At 47.2% G+C, this 17,168-nt stretch overlaps 9 protein-coding genes across 9 annotated transcripts; 6 read left to right on the top strand and 3 right to left on the bottom strand.

The window, feature by feature from the left end:
- Window positions 1-1,046: 1,046 nt before the first annotated feature.
- Window positions 1,047-3,288, bottom strand: N7516_006716 (serine/threonine-protein kinase; the record flags this gene model as incomplete). Its single annotated transcript, XM_057219436.1, has 4 exons — window positions 1,047-2,247; window positions 2,283-2,623; window positions 2,683-2,907; window positions 2,962-3,288. 4 exons carry the CDS (start codon window positions 3,286-3,288, stop codon window positions 1,047-1,049), a joined length of 2,094 nt encoding a protein of 697 aa, XP_057073527.1.
- Window positions 3,289-4,373: 1,085 nt separating this feature from the next.
- N7516_006715 (thioredoxin family protein) lies at window positions 4,374-5,186 on the top strand (the record flags this gene model as incomplete). The annotated part of the gene is made up of 3 exons (XM_057219435.1): window positions 4,374-4,376; window positions 4,578-4,744; window positions 4,877-5,186. 3 exons carry the CDS (start codon window positions 4,374-4,376, stop codon window positions 5,184-5,186), a joined length of 480 nt encoding a protein of 159 aa, XP_057073526.1.
- A 623-nt stretch (window positions 5,187-5,809) lies between these two features.
- Window positions 5,810-6,388, top strand: N7516_006714 (GNAT family N-acetyltransferase; the record flags this gene model as incomplete). Its single annotated transcript, XM_057219434.1, has 1 exon — window positions 5,810-6,388. One exon carries the CDS (start codon window positions 5,810-5,812, stop codon window positions 6,386-6,388), a length of 579 nt encoding a protein of 192 aa, XP_057073525.1.
- Window positions 6,389-8,389: 2,001 nt separating this feature from the next.
- N7516_006713 (MHYT domain-containing protein) lies at window positions 8,390-10,983 on the top strand (the record flags this gene model as incomplete). The annotated part of the gene is made up of 4 exons (XM_057219433.1): window positions 8,390-8,535; window positions 8,611-9,175; window positions 9,234-9,419; window positions 9,478-10,983. The coding sequence occupies 4 exons, from the start codon at window positions 8,390-8,392 to the stop codon at window positions 10,981-10,983; spliced, it is 2,403 nt and encodes an 800-aa protein (XP_057073524.1).
- Window positions 10,984-11,693: 710 nt separating this feature from the next.
- N7516_006712 (uncharacterized protein) lies at window positions 11,694-12,494 on the top strand (the record flags this gene model as incomplete). The annotated part of the gene is made up of 1 exon (XM_057219432.1): window positions 11,694-12,494. The coding sequence occupies one exon, from the start codon at window positions 11,694-11,696 to the stop codon at window positions 12,492-12,494; it is 801 nt and encodes a 266-aa protein (XP_057073523.1).
- Window positions 12,495-12,934: 440 nt separating this feature from the next.
- On the top strand, window positions 12,935-13,671 carry N7516_006711 (uncharacterized protein; the record flags this gene model as incomplete). The annotated part of the gene is made up of 3 exons (XM_057219431.1): window positions 12,935-13,121; window positions 13,465-13,471; window positions 13,533-13,671. 3 exons carry the CDS (start codon window positions 12,935-12,937, stop codon window positions 13,669-13,671), a joined length of 333 nt encoding a protein of 110 aa, XP_057073522.1.
- Window positions 13,672-13,939: 268 nt separating this feature from the next.
- N7516_006710 (OPI10 family protein) lies at window positions 13,940-14,620 on the bottom strand (the record flags this gene model as incomplete). Its single annotated transcript, XM_057219430.1, has 1 exon — window positions 13,940-14,620. The coding sequence occupies one exon, from the start codon at window positions 14,618-14,620 to the stop codon at window positions 13,940-13,942; it is 681 nt and encodes a 226-aa protein (XP_057073521.1).
- Window positions 14,621-14,910: 290 nt separating this feature from the next.
- On the top strand, window positions 14,911-15,937 carry N7516_006709 (thiamine pyrophosphokinase-related protein; the record flags this gene model as incomplete). Its single annotated transcript, XM_057219429.1, has 2 exons — window positions 14,911-14,951; window positions 15,010-15,937. 2 exons carry the CDS (start codon window positions 14,911-14,913, stop codon window positions 15,935-15,937), a joined length of 969 nt encoding a protein of 322 aa, XP_057073520.1.
- Window positions 15,938-16,521: 584 nt separating this feature from the next.
- On the bottom strand, window positions 16,522-17,009 carry N7516_006708 (DNA-directed RNA polymerase core subunit RPB8; the record flags this gene model as incomplete). The annotated part of the gene is made up of 2 exons (XM_057219428.1): window positions 16,522-16,627; window positions 16,684-17,009. The coding sequence occupies 2 exons, from the start codon at window positions 17,007-17,009 to the stop codon at window positions 16,522-16,524; spliced, it is 432 nt and encodes a 143-aa protein (XP_057073519.1).
- Between the last annotated feature and the right edge of the window lie 159 nt (window positions 17,010-17,168).

Here is a 17,168-nt window from a genome sequence, read left to right as displayed (position 1 = left end):
GCCATCGCCATTTAACATCAGTCAAACTGGATCTACCATTTATCATTACCTCATTTATCGCTGTGTCATGGCGTGTCAGGTGGGGACCGCTGGCCCATCCACCATCGCCAGGACTAAGACGCAATCGGCCGCCAAAGTCCCTTGAACCTTCCCTTTGTCACTTTCTTTTGTCACTTTCCTTTGTCAAAATATCCCCCCGTGAGCCTCGGCTTTATCCTCTGGCCATTTGTATGATTCTGATATCCCTCATCGCCCTGTATCCCATTATTCCCCTTGCGAGCTCGTCATTCCCATTCGATTTGTTGATACCCCCTCGTCGCCCCATGTTTTTATCTTTACCATATACATAAATTCTATTCTTTATTCCTGTTGTTGAATACATTACCAAGTTGATAAATTCTTATTCCCCTTCGAGCGCTTTTCTTCGTTGCACATAGTTGGCTTCTGGCCCTTTCCATTCTACCCTTCCATTGCTGATATTGATAAGACATTCCTTTGGGAATTTACTGATTTCAATTTCTGATCAAGCAGGGTTTATCTTACATTGGGATCTAGTCATGATGATATTTTTGAACTTCCCATTGATTGAATGTATCTAGTAAAGCCCAGCAGCCATTGCTGGTGCTTTTTGTATTTCTAATACCACGGTCTACAGTTTTCAGCGTGAGAACTTTCCTGCTCGTACTTGGGAAGTTGGTCTACAAATTACTGTCTGTATAGGAGAGTCTAGGGACATTCGACATCTGGATCCATTAACATGTATACTTATACCATGTATCTATATATCTAGGCTCGTTCTGTAGAGTGGAGGATGTGGACGGCATAGCTTCTCATCTTGTATTTATGGGATAACCTCTGCTGATCAAGCACTCTACCTAGGAATACCCAGGCAAAGGAAAACATGGAAATTCCAATTAAGGATGCTGATTTGGGCTTTGCCGCACACCAATTAGAATAAAATTGATAAAGAATCTTCTATTATATTCCTTCAAAACAACCTCCCACCTCATCCCTCCATCTCCACCTACAGCAACAACCACACCTCCTCATACGTCCCTTTGCGCACTCTTTCCCATACCACCGAAGAGACTTGCCACGAGAGATCTAGATGGTTCATGACGCGGGTGATCCGTGTAGTCGTGGGCCAACTTCAAGGCCGTTCTGGCATTAATTGCATCCTGATGATCAAGGCCTAGTAGCTTTTCTCGCCCCTTAACAGCTCGTCCGTAGATTACTTCTGCTTCTCTGTACCGTCCCTGGCCAAAGAGCGAGTGACCAAGGCCGCACATAGAGTTGAGTGTGTCTGTATGGTCATGGCCTAGTACCTTCTCTCGCCCTTGAAGAGCTCGTCGGAACTCAGTTTCTGCTTCCTTGTACCGATGCCGGTTAAGTATCGAGTCACCAAGCCATTGTGCACAATGGAGCGTGTCTTTATGATCATGACCTAGCACCGTCCCTCGTCCCTGAAGACTTCGTTGGAAAAGATCTTGGGCCGCAATATATTTCCCCTGGAAATAAAGCGAGAGACCAAGCAAAAACGTAGAATGGAGTGTGTCTTCATGATCATGACCTAGTACCCTAGCTCGTCCCGGAATAGCTCGTCGAAACATTGTCTCTGCCTCTTTATACCGTTTCTGTCGAAAGACCGATTCACCAAGCCAGTGTGGAGCATCGATGGCATCCTTATGGTCAAACCCTAGCGACTTCTCTTGCCACTGGATAGCTCGTCGAAGCATTGTCTCCGCCTCTTTATACTGTCCCTGGGAAAAGAGAGAGAGACCAAGCACGTATGTAGAATTGAGTGTGTCTTCAATGTCCTGGCCTACCTCCTCTCTCTCCCGAAGAAGTTCTCGGTACATATTTTCCGCCTCTTGGTGCGATTCAAGGCGATACACTGAGTCACTAGTCGTATGCTGGCTTTTGGGTTCTATAAGGCGTGGCTCAAAGGCCTCGTCTTGATCTTTCGTGCCATCTAGTACTGTAGTCTGCACAGAAGAATATATACTCTTCTTCTGTGTCATAGTGGTCTTCTCTTGGATAGGATTTACCAGATCCACTGCGGCGGTTGAGCTAGGCTCGATGCCGAAGACACCCTCCGGTGCTTCCGGAGAAATCTTCGTAGTCCATGAGGCAAACTCTTCCGTTATTGTCGAAGCTATAGAAGGGGCTCGTGGCTTGTATTCAATACTTTTCGTGGACTTAGGGGTTGGATTATTTGCGATTGTATCCACGCGCTTGACAAAGCAGCTAGTGTCGTTAATCGATCATTAGGGCAAGGACACATAAGCGAAAGCACAAAGTCGACACCCGATTGACTGATACCAGCATCGATAAGCATAGTAACTGGGAAGTCCTGCTGGGTTTTGTATTTTGCAAGTAATCCGGCAGTAGCAAACGTAGGTTTCTTAGTGAGGACTTCAAATATAATCGCTCCAAGAGCCCAGATATCAGTAGCATACGCGCTACCCGGTTCAACAAACCCCCAAATTTCGGGGGCAAAATATCTTGGGGTGCCCTTTACCGTCGTCGAGTGCCCATATGATTCTCCGATACGTTTAGTGATACCGAAGTCCGCGAGCTTGATCCACCACTCGTTTGGGGGATGCGATTTGATAAGAATATTCTACCCATACTTTTTAGTCAGTGTTTTCCTCTCTATAGGCATTTAAAAATGACACCCACGTTTGGTTTTAAGTCTCGGTGAGCAAACCCATTTTGGTGCATCATACTCAAACCATCGAGAATCTGGTATGCAATTTCTCTCGCCTCAGCCTCTGGTAATGGAGATGTTGGCGTTTTTGGATATAGATACGTGAAAAGGTCACCGATCTCAAGGTATTCCATTGATATAAAAAGCTGGTTAGGCCCTTCGTACCATCCAAATGACTTGACGAAGCATCGTTCGTACTATATTTATATTAGCGCATTTTCTTCGCATAGATATTCTTTTTTAATACTAACGCGAGGGTGCGAGAACTTGGCAATTGCCTCCAACTCACGGTGGTAGTCGATAGACCCAAAGCGCGTGTCCATATCAATCTGTTTGACTGCTCGGACCGCGCCATCTTGACCTGGCCGGCCACCTTTAGTACGCTTCTCCAGCCAGACACTACCAGATCCACCACCTCCGACCCTTTTTTCCCGACACCAATGCTCGGACCTGGTCACAAGGCGCTGTCCAGAAATTGGGTCCGACTCCTGGAACCTGTGGACTGTCTCCACTCTACAATCCGGAAGGAAATGTGTTTCTAGCTTCGAATCTCGAATAAGATCTGAAATCCACGCCATTTGGTTGTTCGTGTGGGTAGTTCACGCGCTGGTAGTGGGTGTTTGTCTCCCCTATGTCTAAACACTCTTACATGTCACCTGATATAAGCCCTGCGCTCCTGGGATTCCGCATAACTAGTTAGTTTCTATTGGGTAGTACTAATTACTACTCGGCCCAACGCACAGCCCAACACCCACACCGGGAGTGATGCTGGGGGTAAAGGACCTGTCACTCTTGCTGGACCAATACTTTGCAATGCCCATACCACCCATATGGAACATTATTTTCATTTTTGTATTGATCACCTACCACTCAACCAACCGTATCTAAAATAAGAGGTATAGAGCAACAGCTTTAACGGGAAATGACAATATTCGGAAGACTACGCGAAAATTCGCGGTTCCCAAAGGTCGACTCCAACAACGCTAGGGATATAGAAACTATAGAGTTTAGTACTGCAACATACTTTAAATTCTTATTAATCTAATATATAAAATAATATTATCTATCTAAATCCGATATTTCAATTCTAGATTAAGTTTTAGGGAGCCCTCTTATAGTATTACGATTTGAAATCTTAACCTACCTAGGTACTATTCGCCTAACATAAGATATAGAAATTTAGAGGCATTCCTAAAACTTACCCTTAAATCTTCATAAAAGTATTAGAATAGTATTCGAATTTTAGTAGTATACTTAAAATAAAGGGTTTCGATATAATATTGTTGAGAAAAAGAAGCATTTATATATGTACCTTTCAAATAGTTTGCCTAGTAAAAGGTACAGTGCCATTTGGGTGGTACAAAAGAGAACGAGAATAATCACTGGTTTTAGATAGAAGAGTCCTCTGCACAGTTTATGCCCTTTACTGCCTTTGCACCTAATGTATGTTCCATAATTTTTTTGAAAAAAAAAGAATTATAGTTAACTAGGTTGTCTGGAGTGTGCCGACTGAGAAATGCTGACAGTTCCAGACTCCATCTTCTTTGTAAGCGACTCGAGGTCGAGAGCACGTCATCCCCTGTCAGCTTCACCTCTCTTGGATACTCAACATTTGATATCAACCAGGTACGAAAGAATACGGAAAGTAGTGACAAATCTCAACATGGTAAGTCTCCATTGAAACTTCCCAGCCTTGGAAAAATCCCAGTCGAACGCCTAGCAGGCTCCAGAGACTTCCGGACCTCTAAGACCGAAGGGTTATTCAGCTCGTCTTACCTAATCATCTCTGCTGAGAACGTCATGGCCCTATAAAAACCCAGCGCCCCTCACTCTACCCCTCCAATTGAAATACTTATATCCACTCCAGTTCAAGCCTTCATCTCTTCGTTCTACCCCCAGAACCATCTCCGGAATTTCATCGCTACTCAACCGATCGACTTCCGTCCAGCGCACCGCTTTCCGACCCTTTTCTTCCACACCTATCCCGCGCTTCACGCCTTCTTCTCTCAAAATGGGTGTCACTCCTATCACCTCGTAAGTCCGACTTTACTCTCATGTTTCCGCTTTCGCACCTGTGTTTGGATCTCGGAAATATGTCCTACACATTCACCCTGGTCATTTCGCAACACATTATAGACACACCAGCTAACACTCGTCCTTTCCTAGCGTCGAGGAGTACAAGACCAAGGTTACTGACGCCACTGGCCCCGTCGTCGTCGACTTCCACGCCGTCTGGTGCGGTCCCTGCAAGGCCATCGCCCCTGCCCTCGAGAAGCTCAGCCAGGAGAACACCAACGTCCAGTTCTACAAGGTCGACGTTGATGACCTCTCCGAGGTTGCCGCTGCCAACGGTGTCTCTGCCATGCCTACCTTCCACTTCTACAACGGTGGTGAGCGCAAGCAGGAGGTCAAGGGTGCCAACCCCCTGCCATCCAGGCTGGTCTCAAGGCTATCCTTGCATAGATTTGAAAACTGAGATTCTTTGTTCATACCATTCATCTTTGATCCTTTTTTTTCCCTTTTTTTCCTTTGGAGGGATGGGCGAACTAATCAAATACTGAATTCATACCATTCCACAAATTTTTGGTGTCTTTGCGATGTAGACTCTTTGCTTGATGTTGTCTTGTTGATAGGGTGTTTGACTTTGCTTGGAAGCCAGGCTGTTTCTACAGTAGAAATACGTACGTGAAGAAAAGAGTTACAAAGGACTTTAGGGTTAGAAAAAGGAAAGTGTACATTTTGTACATGTTTTGTGCTACAGCTTGCATGCAGCCCGATCGACAGATTACGTGCAGCAACCTACAGTGAAATTCCCCACAGTTTTTGTGAACTATCATAGAAAAGCACTGATGTTTAATATGCAGATCACTAGAGTGCAAGCACAACAGGCAAACACCCATAGACGTGTTAGAAGTTTGAACTGTATGGCGGAAATGCGAAGAGCTAAGAGAAGGGATTGTCTCTACAGGACGACAAACAATTCAATAGCTGTCTATATAAACTGGGTTGTTGTAGCTTTTCCATCGTCTTTCTCTCCTTCTACCATATCCATCCACATCCCTGGCCCATTTCAACATCAAGGAATCACTCACTTCAAGTATGGATACCGATTCGGCGAGTGGTATGGAAGACCAGTCCGCGTTCTACTCTGAGAATCTGGAATTTTGTAGCTACAATCCCCCAGAAGATGATGAGGTTTTCCATTCCGTTCAAAACTGTGCATCTTCAATCATCAACTGGTGTGCATCAACCCCACGATCGATGGACCGCAACTTCACCTCCCGTGTCGCCAGACACCTCCAGAACAGATCACTTTTGTTCGTAACTATCTTCCGCAGAGATGATGGAGAACCCATTGGTACACTTTTCTTGGAGTCATCTCATCGAGATATGGTCCATCATCGATGCTCCAGGCTGGAAGTCGGCGTCCTAAAGGAGCATCAACAGTATGAAACTGAGGCGATCAACTGGGCTTTGAACTGGGCATTTAACAGTGCCAATCTACACCGGGTGGAGATGAATGTTCCATCGTGGAATTTGCGAATGAGCGAGCTGTGTGAAGAGATCGGGTTCCACACAGAGGGGCAAAAGAAGGAACGTTACTTCAAGGATGGCGAGTGGTGGAACGAAGTGAACATGTCTATGCTGAAGAAGGACTGGAAGGAACGTCAGGCCTAGATGAAGAAGTAGGCATCGTGGAAGGGGAGTTCATACAACGTAGGGCGATTTCTATGCTTCAATGACAAGACTGCCTTTCATTTTTTAACTTTCCTCATCAAGTAATTTTAGTAAGAGTAAGCGAGATAAAGAAAGAAAGAGAGAGAAGGCTGAAGAGATAGAAGTGAGACAGAACTGATCTATATCAAACCTTGCACAAGCAGTTTAACATGTGACCATCCCCGAACCCACTCCAAGGCCACTGGGCACCTAACTTCTGATGTATCCTATGTTAGTTATATAACTATACGCATAATAGCCACGCGATGGACAAGTGACGGCCGTTGGTGCCTTCGGTCCATCTGCCTTAACAGAGAATTGTAGATCCATCACACCTACCGAGTATGTTTGGAGTACAAGGTTGACATATAAGTGGGCAAAGAGGCGTCGCACTCCAAGCCAAAATCGTGTCTTCCTTAGCCGACGACACTACGATCCGAGCGAAAACCAGATCGATCAGAATTTTGCTTTGGTGGACGAACCTGCTTTCACTTCAATTCCTATGATTCATCGAGAAAAAAGAAAGAAATAAGAAAAGCGCTTGGGCTACGCCTTGGCTCCGGGATTTAATCTACAACATAGTATATACCTTAGGCCCACTCTTGATCCTTCTTCCTGTTTTTCGCCAAGGATACTTTTTTTTCAATTAATAATTGGCCAGTCATTCAATCACAAATTTCGTACAATATATATACCCTGCCCTTCCAACCTTGTAGTTCAGGGGCACATGCCGGACTCCAGAGAACTCTTATCTTGGGCTCTTCGTTGCGTTCGTGTTAAGAGGTTAATGTGATTGATCGATATGTGTAACATCACTAACATGCATATCCGGAAGAACGGCCTACTTTGTATGTGGGGAGGATGTACGGAGTACATAATAGGCAACTCACAAGAGTGAGATCTTATAGGAACTCAAAGTGGGCCCTTACAATTTTTTTTTTTTGGGGATTTGACTGCAGCTGATGTGCAGCTGAATTCGCTTATTAGCCTGATTCAAGGTTCCAGTAATTAATCTAAATAGAAGACTAAACCATCATTCTTTATATTATTGGAGTGCACCGTGCTCCGTACTCTGTAAAGAGAAAAAGACAATCTCGGAGACTCCGACCACAAAGGCTTCCATGGTTAACTAGCTTATTGTCAGACTTGTCTCAAATCGAGACTACTACCTACAACATACAAGATGACTTACCCAACTAAAAGTCCCGATGCTCACGGACCATTGGCGTTGTGCGAGGACTCTGATACGTCTAAGAAGTCCTTCTGCCCCCATCGTTCCTTATCCGCACCGATCCGATCTAGATCTCGGCGAATCGAAGTGGCCGAATCGAAGTGGGTTGAAGGTATCGGCTACAATACCAAATCCATATTAAAATCAGGCCATGGAGCCGTGCGACCCCTGTTGTTTATCCCGTGCTATTGGATCAAATTAATTTAGTTCGAACTTTTTCAGCTATCGACCTCGGCATTGACCTTTTTTATTTTTTTATTTTTTTTAATTTATTTTTTGGTGTGTTTTAATGGTATCCGCCACGCGAGTTGTGGGTAAGGAGTCACTTACAGGCCAATGCATGGCCCATTATTATTTGGTAGAGTTCATGTCTAAATCGGACTAGGGCTGCATGGTGCTACAGGTCAATTCATTCGCTAACGTGAAATCCGAGGATTTTGCTGTACCGCGGAGCTATAATATGCGGGTAGAGAGAGGGGGGGCTTAGGCTGATGTACCCTGATGTTATAAGATGTTTATCTCTAGCCCTGTTCCACTAATTTAGACATTGCGATCTTTTATATCTTTTCTTTTGCTCTTTACATTGATACTAAACATCCATGTTTCCATGCTGTCACGTTTATATTAATTAGAACAGTCGTCTTCGGCCATTGTGCCCTCCAACTTTATGTGCTACTTGCCAATGTGCGAATAACGGAATAATAAACACCCATTTCTCTCTTTCTTTCACAATGTTGTCGACAGGCCATGAACCCCCGTTGCGTGTCACATACCTGGCCGGGTACATCGTCCTCTCTTATGTGATCAGTGCAATGGGATGCGCAACCACATTGGAATTGCTCCACCGCCGGACATCGAGGTCTGGTCTATACAACTGGTATGCCCTAAGACTCTATTCTACCACCCCCCCAGCATTTAAACATAGAACTAATCAAGCAAAAAAATAAAAAAGGTACCTTCTCCTAACTTCATCAATCACAATGGGCGGCATAGGAATTTGGTGTATGCACTTTATCGGCAATCGCGCCATCGTCCTGGGCGATGGCGAGGCAGACTTGCAAGTCCTATACAATGTCTCTTTCACAGGTATCTCCTTCGTGCTGCCTGTGGTAGTACTACTATTTGCCTTCTACGCTGTGGGCGTTGAGGAGAAGGCAGGCTATCTTCGCATCCTTCTCGGAGGCTTGCTCACAGGTAGCTCTGTCTGCGGTATGCACTACGTCGGTCAACTCGGAATCTCGAACTATAGGTGCTCCTACAATGTCGCCAATGTCGTGGGCTCGGCGATCATCGCCATTTTCTCTAGTACTGCTGCTCTGGGCATCTTCTTCCGCTGGAGAGCGTCTTGGACTGATAGCTGGTGGAGACGAGGAATTTGTGCTTGCTTATTGGCGTGTGCTGTCTCGGGCATGCATTGGACTGCGGCTGTCGGAACGGTATATCTGGATCACAACCGCGGGGCTATGAAGGGAACTCAGTTGTCGAGGAGTCAGGTTGTTATTGTCTGCACTGTTCTGGTATGTTTGATGTTTCTTCGATGCCATGAGGGTTTTTTTGGAGACTGACGTTCTCTAGGCCTGTGTTGCATGTGCGGTGCTGTCAATGTGCGCTATTATCGCTGGGCGAAATCGCAGAAAGTCGACGACACGTGCCCACCAACTTGTTCTTGCCTGTGCCTACTTTGATCCCACGGGACGAATCATGGTTACGACGCAGGCTATGCTCCCCACGAGGAAGATTGTCGATCATTATATCGGACGGGTATGTCTTTTGCCTACTATATTATAGCAGGAGTTTTGACTAATGAATTGCGAACTAGACATTCAAAGATGACGACCTCACGCGCACCCACCCTACATTCCTGTGGGCGTTTAGGGCAACTCGGAACTGGCCGGTCGTGAAAGATCTGGTTCCCTTCATGCGAAACCGCCTCAATTCCGAAGAAAGTGCCATTGAGAAACACATGCTATCCCGAGGAGTGATTATGGATCAAGATACGGAGTTGCAAACTGACTTTGATACCTTATTCAAGCAACTCTTCTGTGTCACAGCCCAAGAGCTCTCCGATCAACTTTCTCTGCCTCTCCAGGACCTAGGTACACTCTACGACGATGTCATCTCTACTGCTATCCCCGTCTCCCGACTTTCTAAAGCCATGGGCCGCTCGTCCCTCCGCACTGGGAAGGGCCAAATAATGTTCACCGTTCGCCAGCTAGAGAAGCATGAGGCAGCACGACTGGGATCACAAGGATTCCGATTCGCAACCATCGAGCATGTCACAGGAATGCTTTCCCGACGCATTCATGTCCCCGAAGCTAACCTATCCGAGTCCCTCCGCGATATGCGCGACTACGCAAGCTCAAATCGCGGCTTCGACGAAGGAGTGCACCTCATCTCCTTCTTGATGCGCCCAACAATCCACGATCACTTCGAGATCCTCACCTCTAAGGGCGTCGGCAACCCCCTCCCATCCGCCACTCTCCCGATCAAACAACTTCAAGTCCACCACTTAGAACTCATCTCCCGCATGGAAGGGTGGTCCATGGACACATGCATACGCTACCTGCAATCAGCCGCCGCAGCACAAGCCTTCCCCAACCTATCCGACTTCCGTGGCCACCTCACCAAATCCATCATCTCCCTCTCACAAACCATCCCAAAAGACATACGTGGAGCAGCACAACTATCCTCCCGCCCTTTGACAGCTCCCTGCCGCAGCAGACCCTCCAACCCCGCCAACCCCGAAACAGCCATGCAAAACACCTGCACCCTCCTAACATTCTGCGTCGTCGGCACACTTGACACCCAAATCTCCAACCCAGACTACACCTTCACCCCCTTCCGCCTCTTCCGCGTCCAGCAACAAGTAAACGAAGCTTTCAGCGACAATGATGACTTCGCCCGCGAACTGAGCCAAGAACTCTTCTGCACAGACGTGCACTCGGGCTCGAACGCTAGCGACCACGATCTCACCTCCTCTACTAAAATGGCCATTCTGCGTCTGTGGCCGTCCCGCAAGACCTCGCCGACATTGAACTCGGGCTCCGGCTCACGACACTCCCAGGAATCAATTGTGGATCATTCTGCGACTGCGTTGCGGGATATCACTGTTCGAAAGGAGGTTCGCGTTGATTATACCAATCTTCATGAGAAGTCAAATCAGAATAATCTCGGTATTCGGGATTCGAAGGCGGTTGTTGGTGGTGCTGAGACTACGCCTGCGACTTACGTCGATGAGTTGTATAGTCTTTGCTATGCGCCAGGAATTCGGCTAAGGGCTGATGCGTCGTTGCAAAATATTTCGCGTGGATCGACTGCATGTTGATTGTTTCTTGTCTTTTTTTCTTTCTTTTTTTGGTTTCTTGGCTTGATTTCTTTTCCCACGTTTTTGGCTGGCGCGAGGTGGAATATATTGAGGAATTGGCACTGGTGTTTTATGTGATTTGTTATATCCCTGTTCTCTTTTTATTTTACGCTGGGAAGACTGGAAGCGGTCCAGGATTGTATATATAACTTTATCTGACGAGTACATAGATAACATCAATATATCATTTTTCATATTTAAGTGGTAGAAGCATTTTCATTTTAGAAGGATAAGCTGATCTTCCATATGAATTCTGTCAATAATTGATTCTAAGAGCCTCAGGGTTCCTTCCCACTCAGTTCACATCGATGAGGGGCAAGCCATGTCACAGTCTATAAGAAGGAATCCTCTCCTTCCCTTTTTCTTTCCTTTTTCTTTCCTTTCCCTTCTCTTTCTCAACAACTCAAACTTGATCCCTCGACATCGACCTACCAATAGTGCTTGGCGAGCAATGAAAGGTAAGTTGCATTCCAGGCAAACTCAGTGCATGAATAAGATCCCAGACTGACCTTGTTCATACTGCCCCCAGTCTCAAAATACCGAAGCATTATCTATCTCATTTGAGCCAACCACGATCCATCCTAACATTCCCTTCCCGCGTGCTACAGTAAGCAACATTCCTATGCCTGACAGCAAACATCTCATACTGACTCGTACAAAAAGTGGAAAACATGGCCGAAAACCGCGTCCTTGCACAACAAATCATACTAGCCCCTCTACCTCCCTTGAACGTGGGAACCTATAGGACCACGGATTCTGCACTTCAAAATCTGAAGTATGTCGGGACTTTGAGCCCGTGGCCCGATTTTAGGAGCTCCGTCGAGGCAATGTACAATGCCCAAGTGTTCGGTCACAGCTCTACGGATGCTGCTAGCCCCTGCCCATACAACGAAGGTCCCGAGTTCGTTTGTATTGGAACCGAGCGTAGCCTCCGAAACCGCTTCCAACAGGCCATAGGCCAAGTACTGGGAGTGGCCTTAGAGGTCCAGGGAGTGGATTTACATTTTGCGGACTTTGCATGCGCCGGCCTCCAATACGATCATGTTCCAGATATCGTGGGTTTAAGTATCACCGCTCAAGGCACAGAGTTGAGGCTTGTGGGGGAAGTAATGGTTCCATGGGTTCCTGAGCATTCCCTAAGCCGCGTGCATGGCCAGACTGAACGGCTGAGGCATGTTTTGGGTCAGCCTATCCTTTACATGGGCGATCTTCAATGTGCATATGGTTTCATTAGCACCTACGACGAGACAATTTTCCTCCGACAGACCCAGCTGCCTAGTGGGGAATGGCATGTGGAATACTCACCAGTCATCTATTCGACTGATGTGTATGAATCCTCGGGCTCTCAGGGTCATGATTCCGGTCCCTCTGTCTCTATGAGACAGTGCATGTTTTATATAGCCACGCTTGCGAGCGGGCAAGGCCCTGTAAATAACCAAACCCCGGCGGCGCAATGGGTGGCACGGGCTTGAATATCCAAAGCAATGACAATTAATTTCCACAACATACATCACTAAGCATACATAATGAAAAAAGCGTACTAGACCCCGGAAGTAGATACTCACTGATACGTTATAAAGTGCTAGTAGAGCCGATATAGAAATACAGGGAGTTGAACCCATGATTCGACTGATGGAATGTGCCTGATCGACGAGGCTGAAGATACAGGCAAACACGACATTATACGATATCATTGTTAAATGCCTTCAATCTTTTTTCCCTCCTCTATTTCTGAACTTTCATCTCTCATTATTCTTTTTTCTAGGCCTTTTTTTCCCGGTCTTCTTAAATTCTTCGTCAAATGTCTTGTCTCGGATTCTCTGAGCTTTGCATAGGTACAGAAGTTACCTTCACGGCACCCTCACTCCAAAAGTGGGTTCTCGAGGAGAAGCTCACCGAGGACGTCTAGCAAATGACAAAGTGGGAAATTGATGGTGGCGCCGGGCCTCCCTTTGCTATGTTCAAATATCTCTGCCATAGTGCGACAGACAGCGACAAGAAGGCATTTATAAGAATCTATTTTCAGATTCCTATCGCCGGAACTGAGTACCAACGCCCCGAGGTTCGACAACAACAGGCCGCTCCGCCACGAAAACATCGTGAGCTAGACGTACTGAAGGATTTAAAATAACCACATTGTCCCGTGGTCTTAACTCTCCTCGCCTATAAACAAGGCAAACAAGGCAATAATAGCGTGGTCCCAGATAGATATATAACATATATTGTGTGGGATAAAGTTCCTAGGGAATCACTAAGTCAGGATGAACTCTAGGATCCTAAATCCCATTGCGTGAGGTCGTCCGCGCAAAGTTCCGCGATGTTTAGGAGTATATTTAAACCGCCCCTTCTACCAGTCGAGAGTAAAGCTAATAGAGCTAAGAGAGTTCAGGCGTTATAGAGCGGTGCCTAGACTGGGGAACATTATCTACGACCAGGTTACAGGGACGATGTATGTGGTATCTTCTATACAAGCAGTGCTAAACAGAAATTGGCTGACTAGTTATCTTTAGGCATATTTCAGGTTTCCGAGTCCCCGTTCCCCTTGAACCCGAACGTGAATTTACCGACGTGACCTTCGCCGAATGGGGCTTGGCTATACCATCCCGTAAGGCCGGCTGGGCAAAAGACAGGACTAAGTGGGCTTGGTGATCGACATGAATGTCCAGTGGTTTAGCTAAAGTGCACACTTCCAATGAATCGAAAAGTCTTATTATCAATAAAAAGCCAAAATAGTACCTGTTAATACATGAGATGAACTCCAGTAGGTCACAGAGAAAAAGCAGAATATCGTCACACATCAAGAAAGAGACTCGTTAACCAATACATGCAAGAGATGTCATGTACTTATCGCTGGACACCCATCGAGAGTGAGAATGCAATCTAAAAAGAGCCGCTATAGACCGCAAAACCCCACGGATCAAGCATTAGGATCCTCACGCTCCAAAAATGTAGGATCAGCCTCAATGCGACGCTCAAACTTCGCCCACCAATTATGGAAGGTCTTCAGCGGCACAGTATCCTGCCCCTTATCATTCTCCGCAAAGCTAGCGAGGAAATTAAACGCATTGCCAATAATGCGCTGCGCCAGCACCTTCGTCGAGACCTGTCTCTGTCCGACAGTCTGCGGGACCAGCGCCAGAGACGTCTGACCCGCAGGACGCTCCATTTCCAGCGCAGCAAGCTGCGGCGCGATATTCTGTGCTTCTTCGATCGAAATGCCCAGTGTCAACACGCCCGTTGCAGCACCGTTCGCGCCACCCTCGTCGAGCATGTCATCTTCTTCTTCGGCTTCTGAGCGGTGCGGTGCACTGCCCGGTGGGCGTACAGTGAAGATACCCGAAGGCTTATCATCTGCCAATGCGCCGATGAAGCGGAAGCCGGAGGGTTGGCCTGTGCTCGGGTCTGGGAGTTGGGCGTAGATTGCGGCGCCGGTGTTTGGGGGGAGGGTTGTTCCTGGTAGGAAAAAGACAACTATATCGCTGAGGGATGTGCTGAGTGGGATTGTGAAGGCGAATTTGGTTGCTTGGCCATTTGGTTGGCTGTCTATTGCGACGATGTCTGTTAGACACGGGCGGCCTGGGACCACAACGGAAAACATGATGGGTGGTGGTAGTAGTGGTGAAGGAGCTGGAGGCAGCTTAAGCAGCTTAAGCAGCTGGTAAAGCGGAGATCGGAAAGTTGAGCTGTGATCAAGATTCTTTGTTCAGTTCTTCAAGCTTCTTCAAGCTTCTCTTTGTCCTGTTTTTCGATGATGAAATGACATAGGAGGGGCTGCCCTTATCGTCAGCCGATAAGGGTTTGGCTTGGCTAAACAAAGGTCTGGTATATCAACTTTCGACTTCTACTTCACAGTTGGGATCAGCTTCTGCAGTCAGAAGTGAAGCCATTATGGGCAAATCCAATTCAGACCTGGTTGGCGAATGCGATAAGTAAAGCTTTCCAACTCGATTGCTCCCTCCACTCGCGTTTTCGTCTTACACCCCGCAGCTTCCCCTACTACGAGGATGATCGCGCCGCATACACGGAGAACCTGAACAACTACCATGCATTCAAAGTATCTGGATACGACTGTACACTTGGCTATATCCTCAATGCTGTCGTTGAGAAATTCCCCTGGTCGGACAACACCTGGGCCATCGACTCAACCGCGCAAACCGTGACGCTAGTGACACCCGCAGGGGCCACCCCGACACACCGGAGCAAGCTCGTCGCAGCCGACCTAGCCGAAGCCGTGAAGCAAGACAAATTCGAAGTGCTGAAAGGCTGGCGCAATGAGAACTACGCAGTCTACGGCCCAGGTGGAGAATTCCTACTGGAGATGGAGCGTGCCGCAACCCCGCTCTTCGGCATCGTCTCGTACGGCGCCCATCTAACAGGCTACGTGAAGGATGAATCCGGATACAAGATCTGGGTTCCGCGCCGCGCAAAGAACAAACAAACCTACCCAAGTCTTCTTGATAACACCGTCGCCGGCGGCATGTGCACAGGCGAAACGCCGTTTGAGTGTATCGTACGTGAAGCTATGGAGGAGGCTTCCTTGCCTGAGGCGGCGGTGCGCGCTGCAACTCTCTCCGCGGGATGTGTTACGTACTCGCATGTGCGGGATGTGCGGGCGGGCGGCGAGACGGGCCTCATTCAGCCTGAGGTTGAGTACATATACGATCTGAGGCTTGATGCTGAGACTATTCCGAAGCCTGGGGATAATGAGGTTGAGGAATTCAAGTTGATGTCGATTCCAGAGGTGAAGGTGGCTTTGGCGCGCGGCGAGTTCAAGCCCAATTGTGCTAATATCATGATTGACTTCTTTGTCAGGCATGGGCTGCTGACACCGGAGAATGAGCCGGATTACTTGCAAATTGTTGCTAGATTGCATCGTCGCTTGGAGTATCCGACTGCTTCACATTGTGCGAGGTAAATTGTTTGATAACCTGAGACATAGGTTAGATATCATGAACATAACATCTATCAACTTAACTTCATATTTAGATTTGTACGGGGCAGTTCTTTTCCTATTCGTGCAATAAGGGAGTCTTTGTAAAACTTGCAACCCCGATATAGTAAATAATTCAAGATAAGCACAATGACAAGCACATTACCATCTACTATAAGCGCGAGTCAGAACTAAAGTGAGCCATTAGAGTCGGATCAGTTGGGGATCTAGGTCAAAGAGGCCAAGGCACACTGTGCAGTTGCCGCCATCAATTAAAGCTCTATACGGAGTTCAACCTGCCCCGAAACGGGTTTTGGTTATCGAACGGTCAAGGTTCATTTCATCAATCCCATGAAAATCATGTTTGTTATGATAATCTATTGGTATTCCCAAATCAAAATGCAAAGAACGCCTGCGCTGCACCCCATAAGAACGATATGAACATCGGTCCGGCTTAAATACACCGACTTTTTCCCCATTTGGGCTTTGCCTCAAGATCAATCCAAGATCTGTCTCCTCCTATGCCAAGGTCGTAAGCAAAAAAAAAGAGAGTTCCAACAATGGCAAGCCTATTTCTTAAGCAGCAAGTACACGTGATCGATTCTCAACGGAGCAAGCTTCTTGTAGGGACCCTCTAGGTAAAGCAGCAGACCTCCAAAGGACACAAAGACAGCCCTGAAAATGTAAACGTTAGTTTCCGCAAGAACAAACACGTCAGTAACGAAACTCACATGGTATCCTTAGTGGCACCCTCCTCAAAGCGGTACACCTTGCCGTGACAAACATAATCGTAGTCATCCGCCAGGGTCTGCTCACCCATGCTGACCTCCCTCCAGCTGGCGCGGGTGTCCTCCTTGCCGTCAAGAGAGAGAGTCGAGGCCAGAGCGAGGGACAGCGACTCGCCAACCGCACATGGGTACAGCTCAGTGTTCACGTCCAGGGTGAAAGTGAGGGAGGCATCGTTCGAGTTGCAAGTAAGACGAGAGACGCGGTCATACTTCTGGGCGTTGATCGAGGTGATCGTGAAGGTATCTTCGAACAGGAGCGGGTCGGACATGATGAAGGTTGCGACCGCTGGTTTTTGAGGCTATAGATGTGGGTTTTGGTAGGGCAGATTATGCGCAGATGATCGCACACAAATTGTCGTAAGTTGAAAGGCCCGCAATGGCTAGTTGGTGGTGCGAGAGTGGTGAAGAGAAGGGTTGGAGTCGGAGGT

This window comes from Penicillium verrucosum (assembly GCF_028828655.1).
Source record: "Penicillium verrucosum strain IBT 35672 chromosome Unknown utg000002l_segment0_segment0, whole genome shotgun sequence".
Taxonomy (NCBI): domain Eukaryota; kingdom Fungi; phylum Ascomycota; class Eurotiomycetes; order Eurotiales; family Aspergillaceae; genus Penicillium; species Penicillium verrucosum.
Note: the sequence above shows the minus strand (reverse complement) of the source record. Positions and strands in the feature narration are given on the sequence as shown.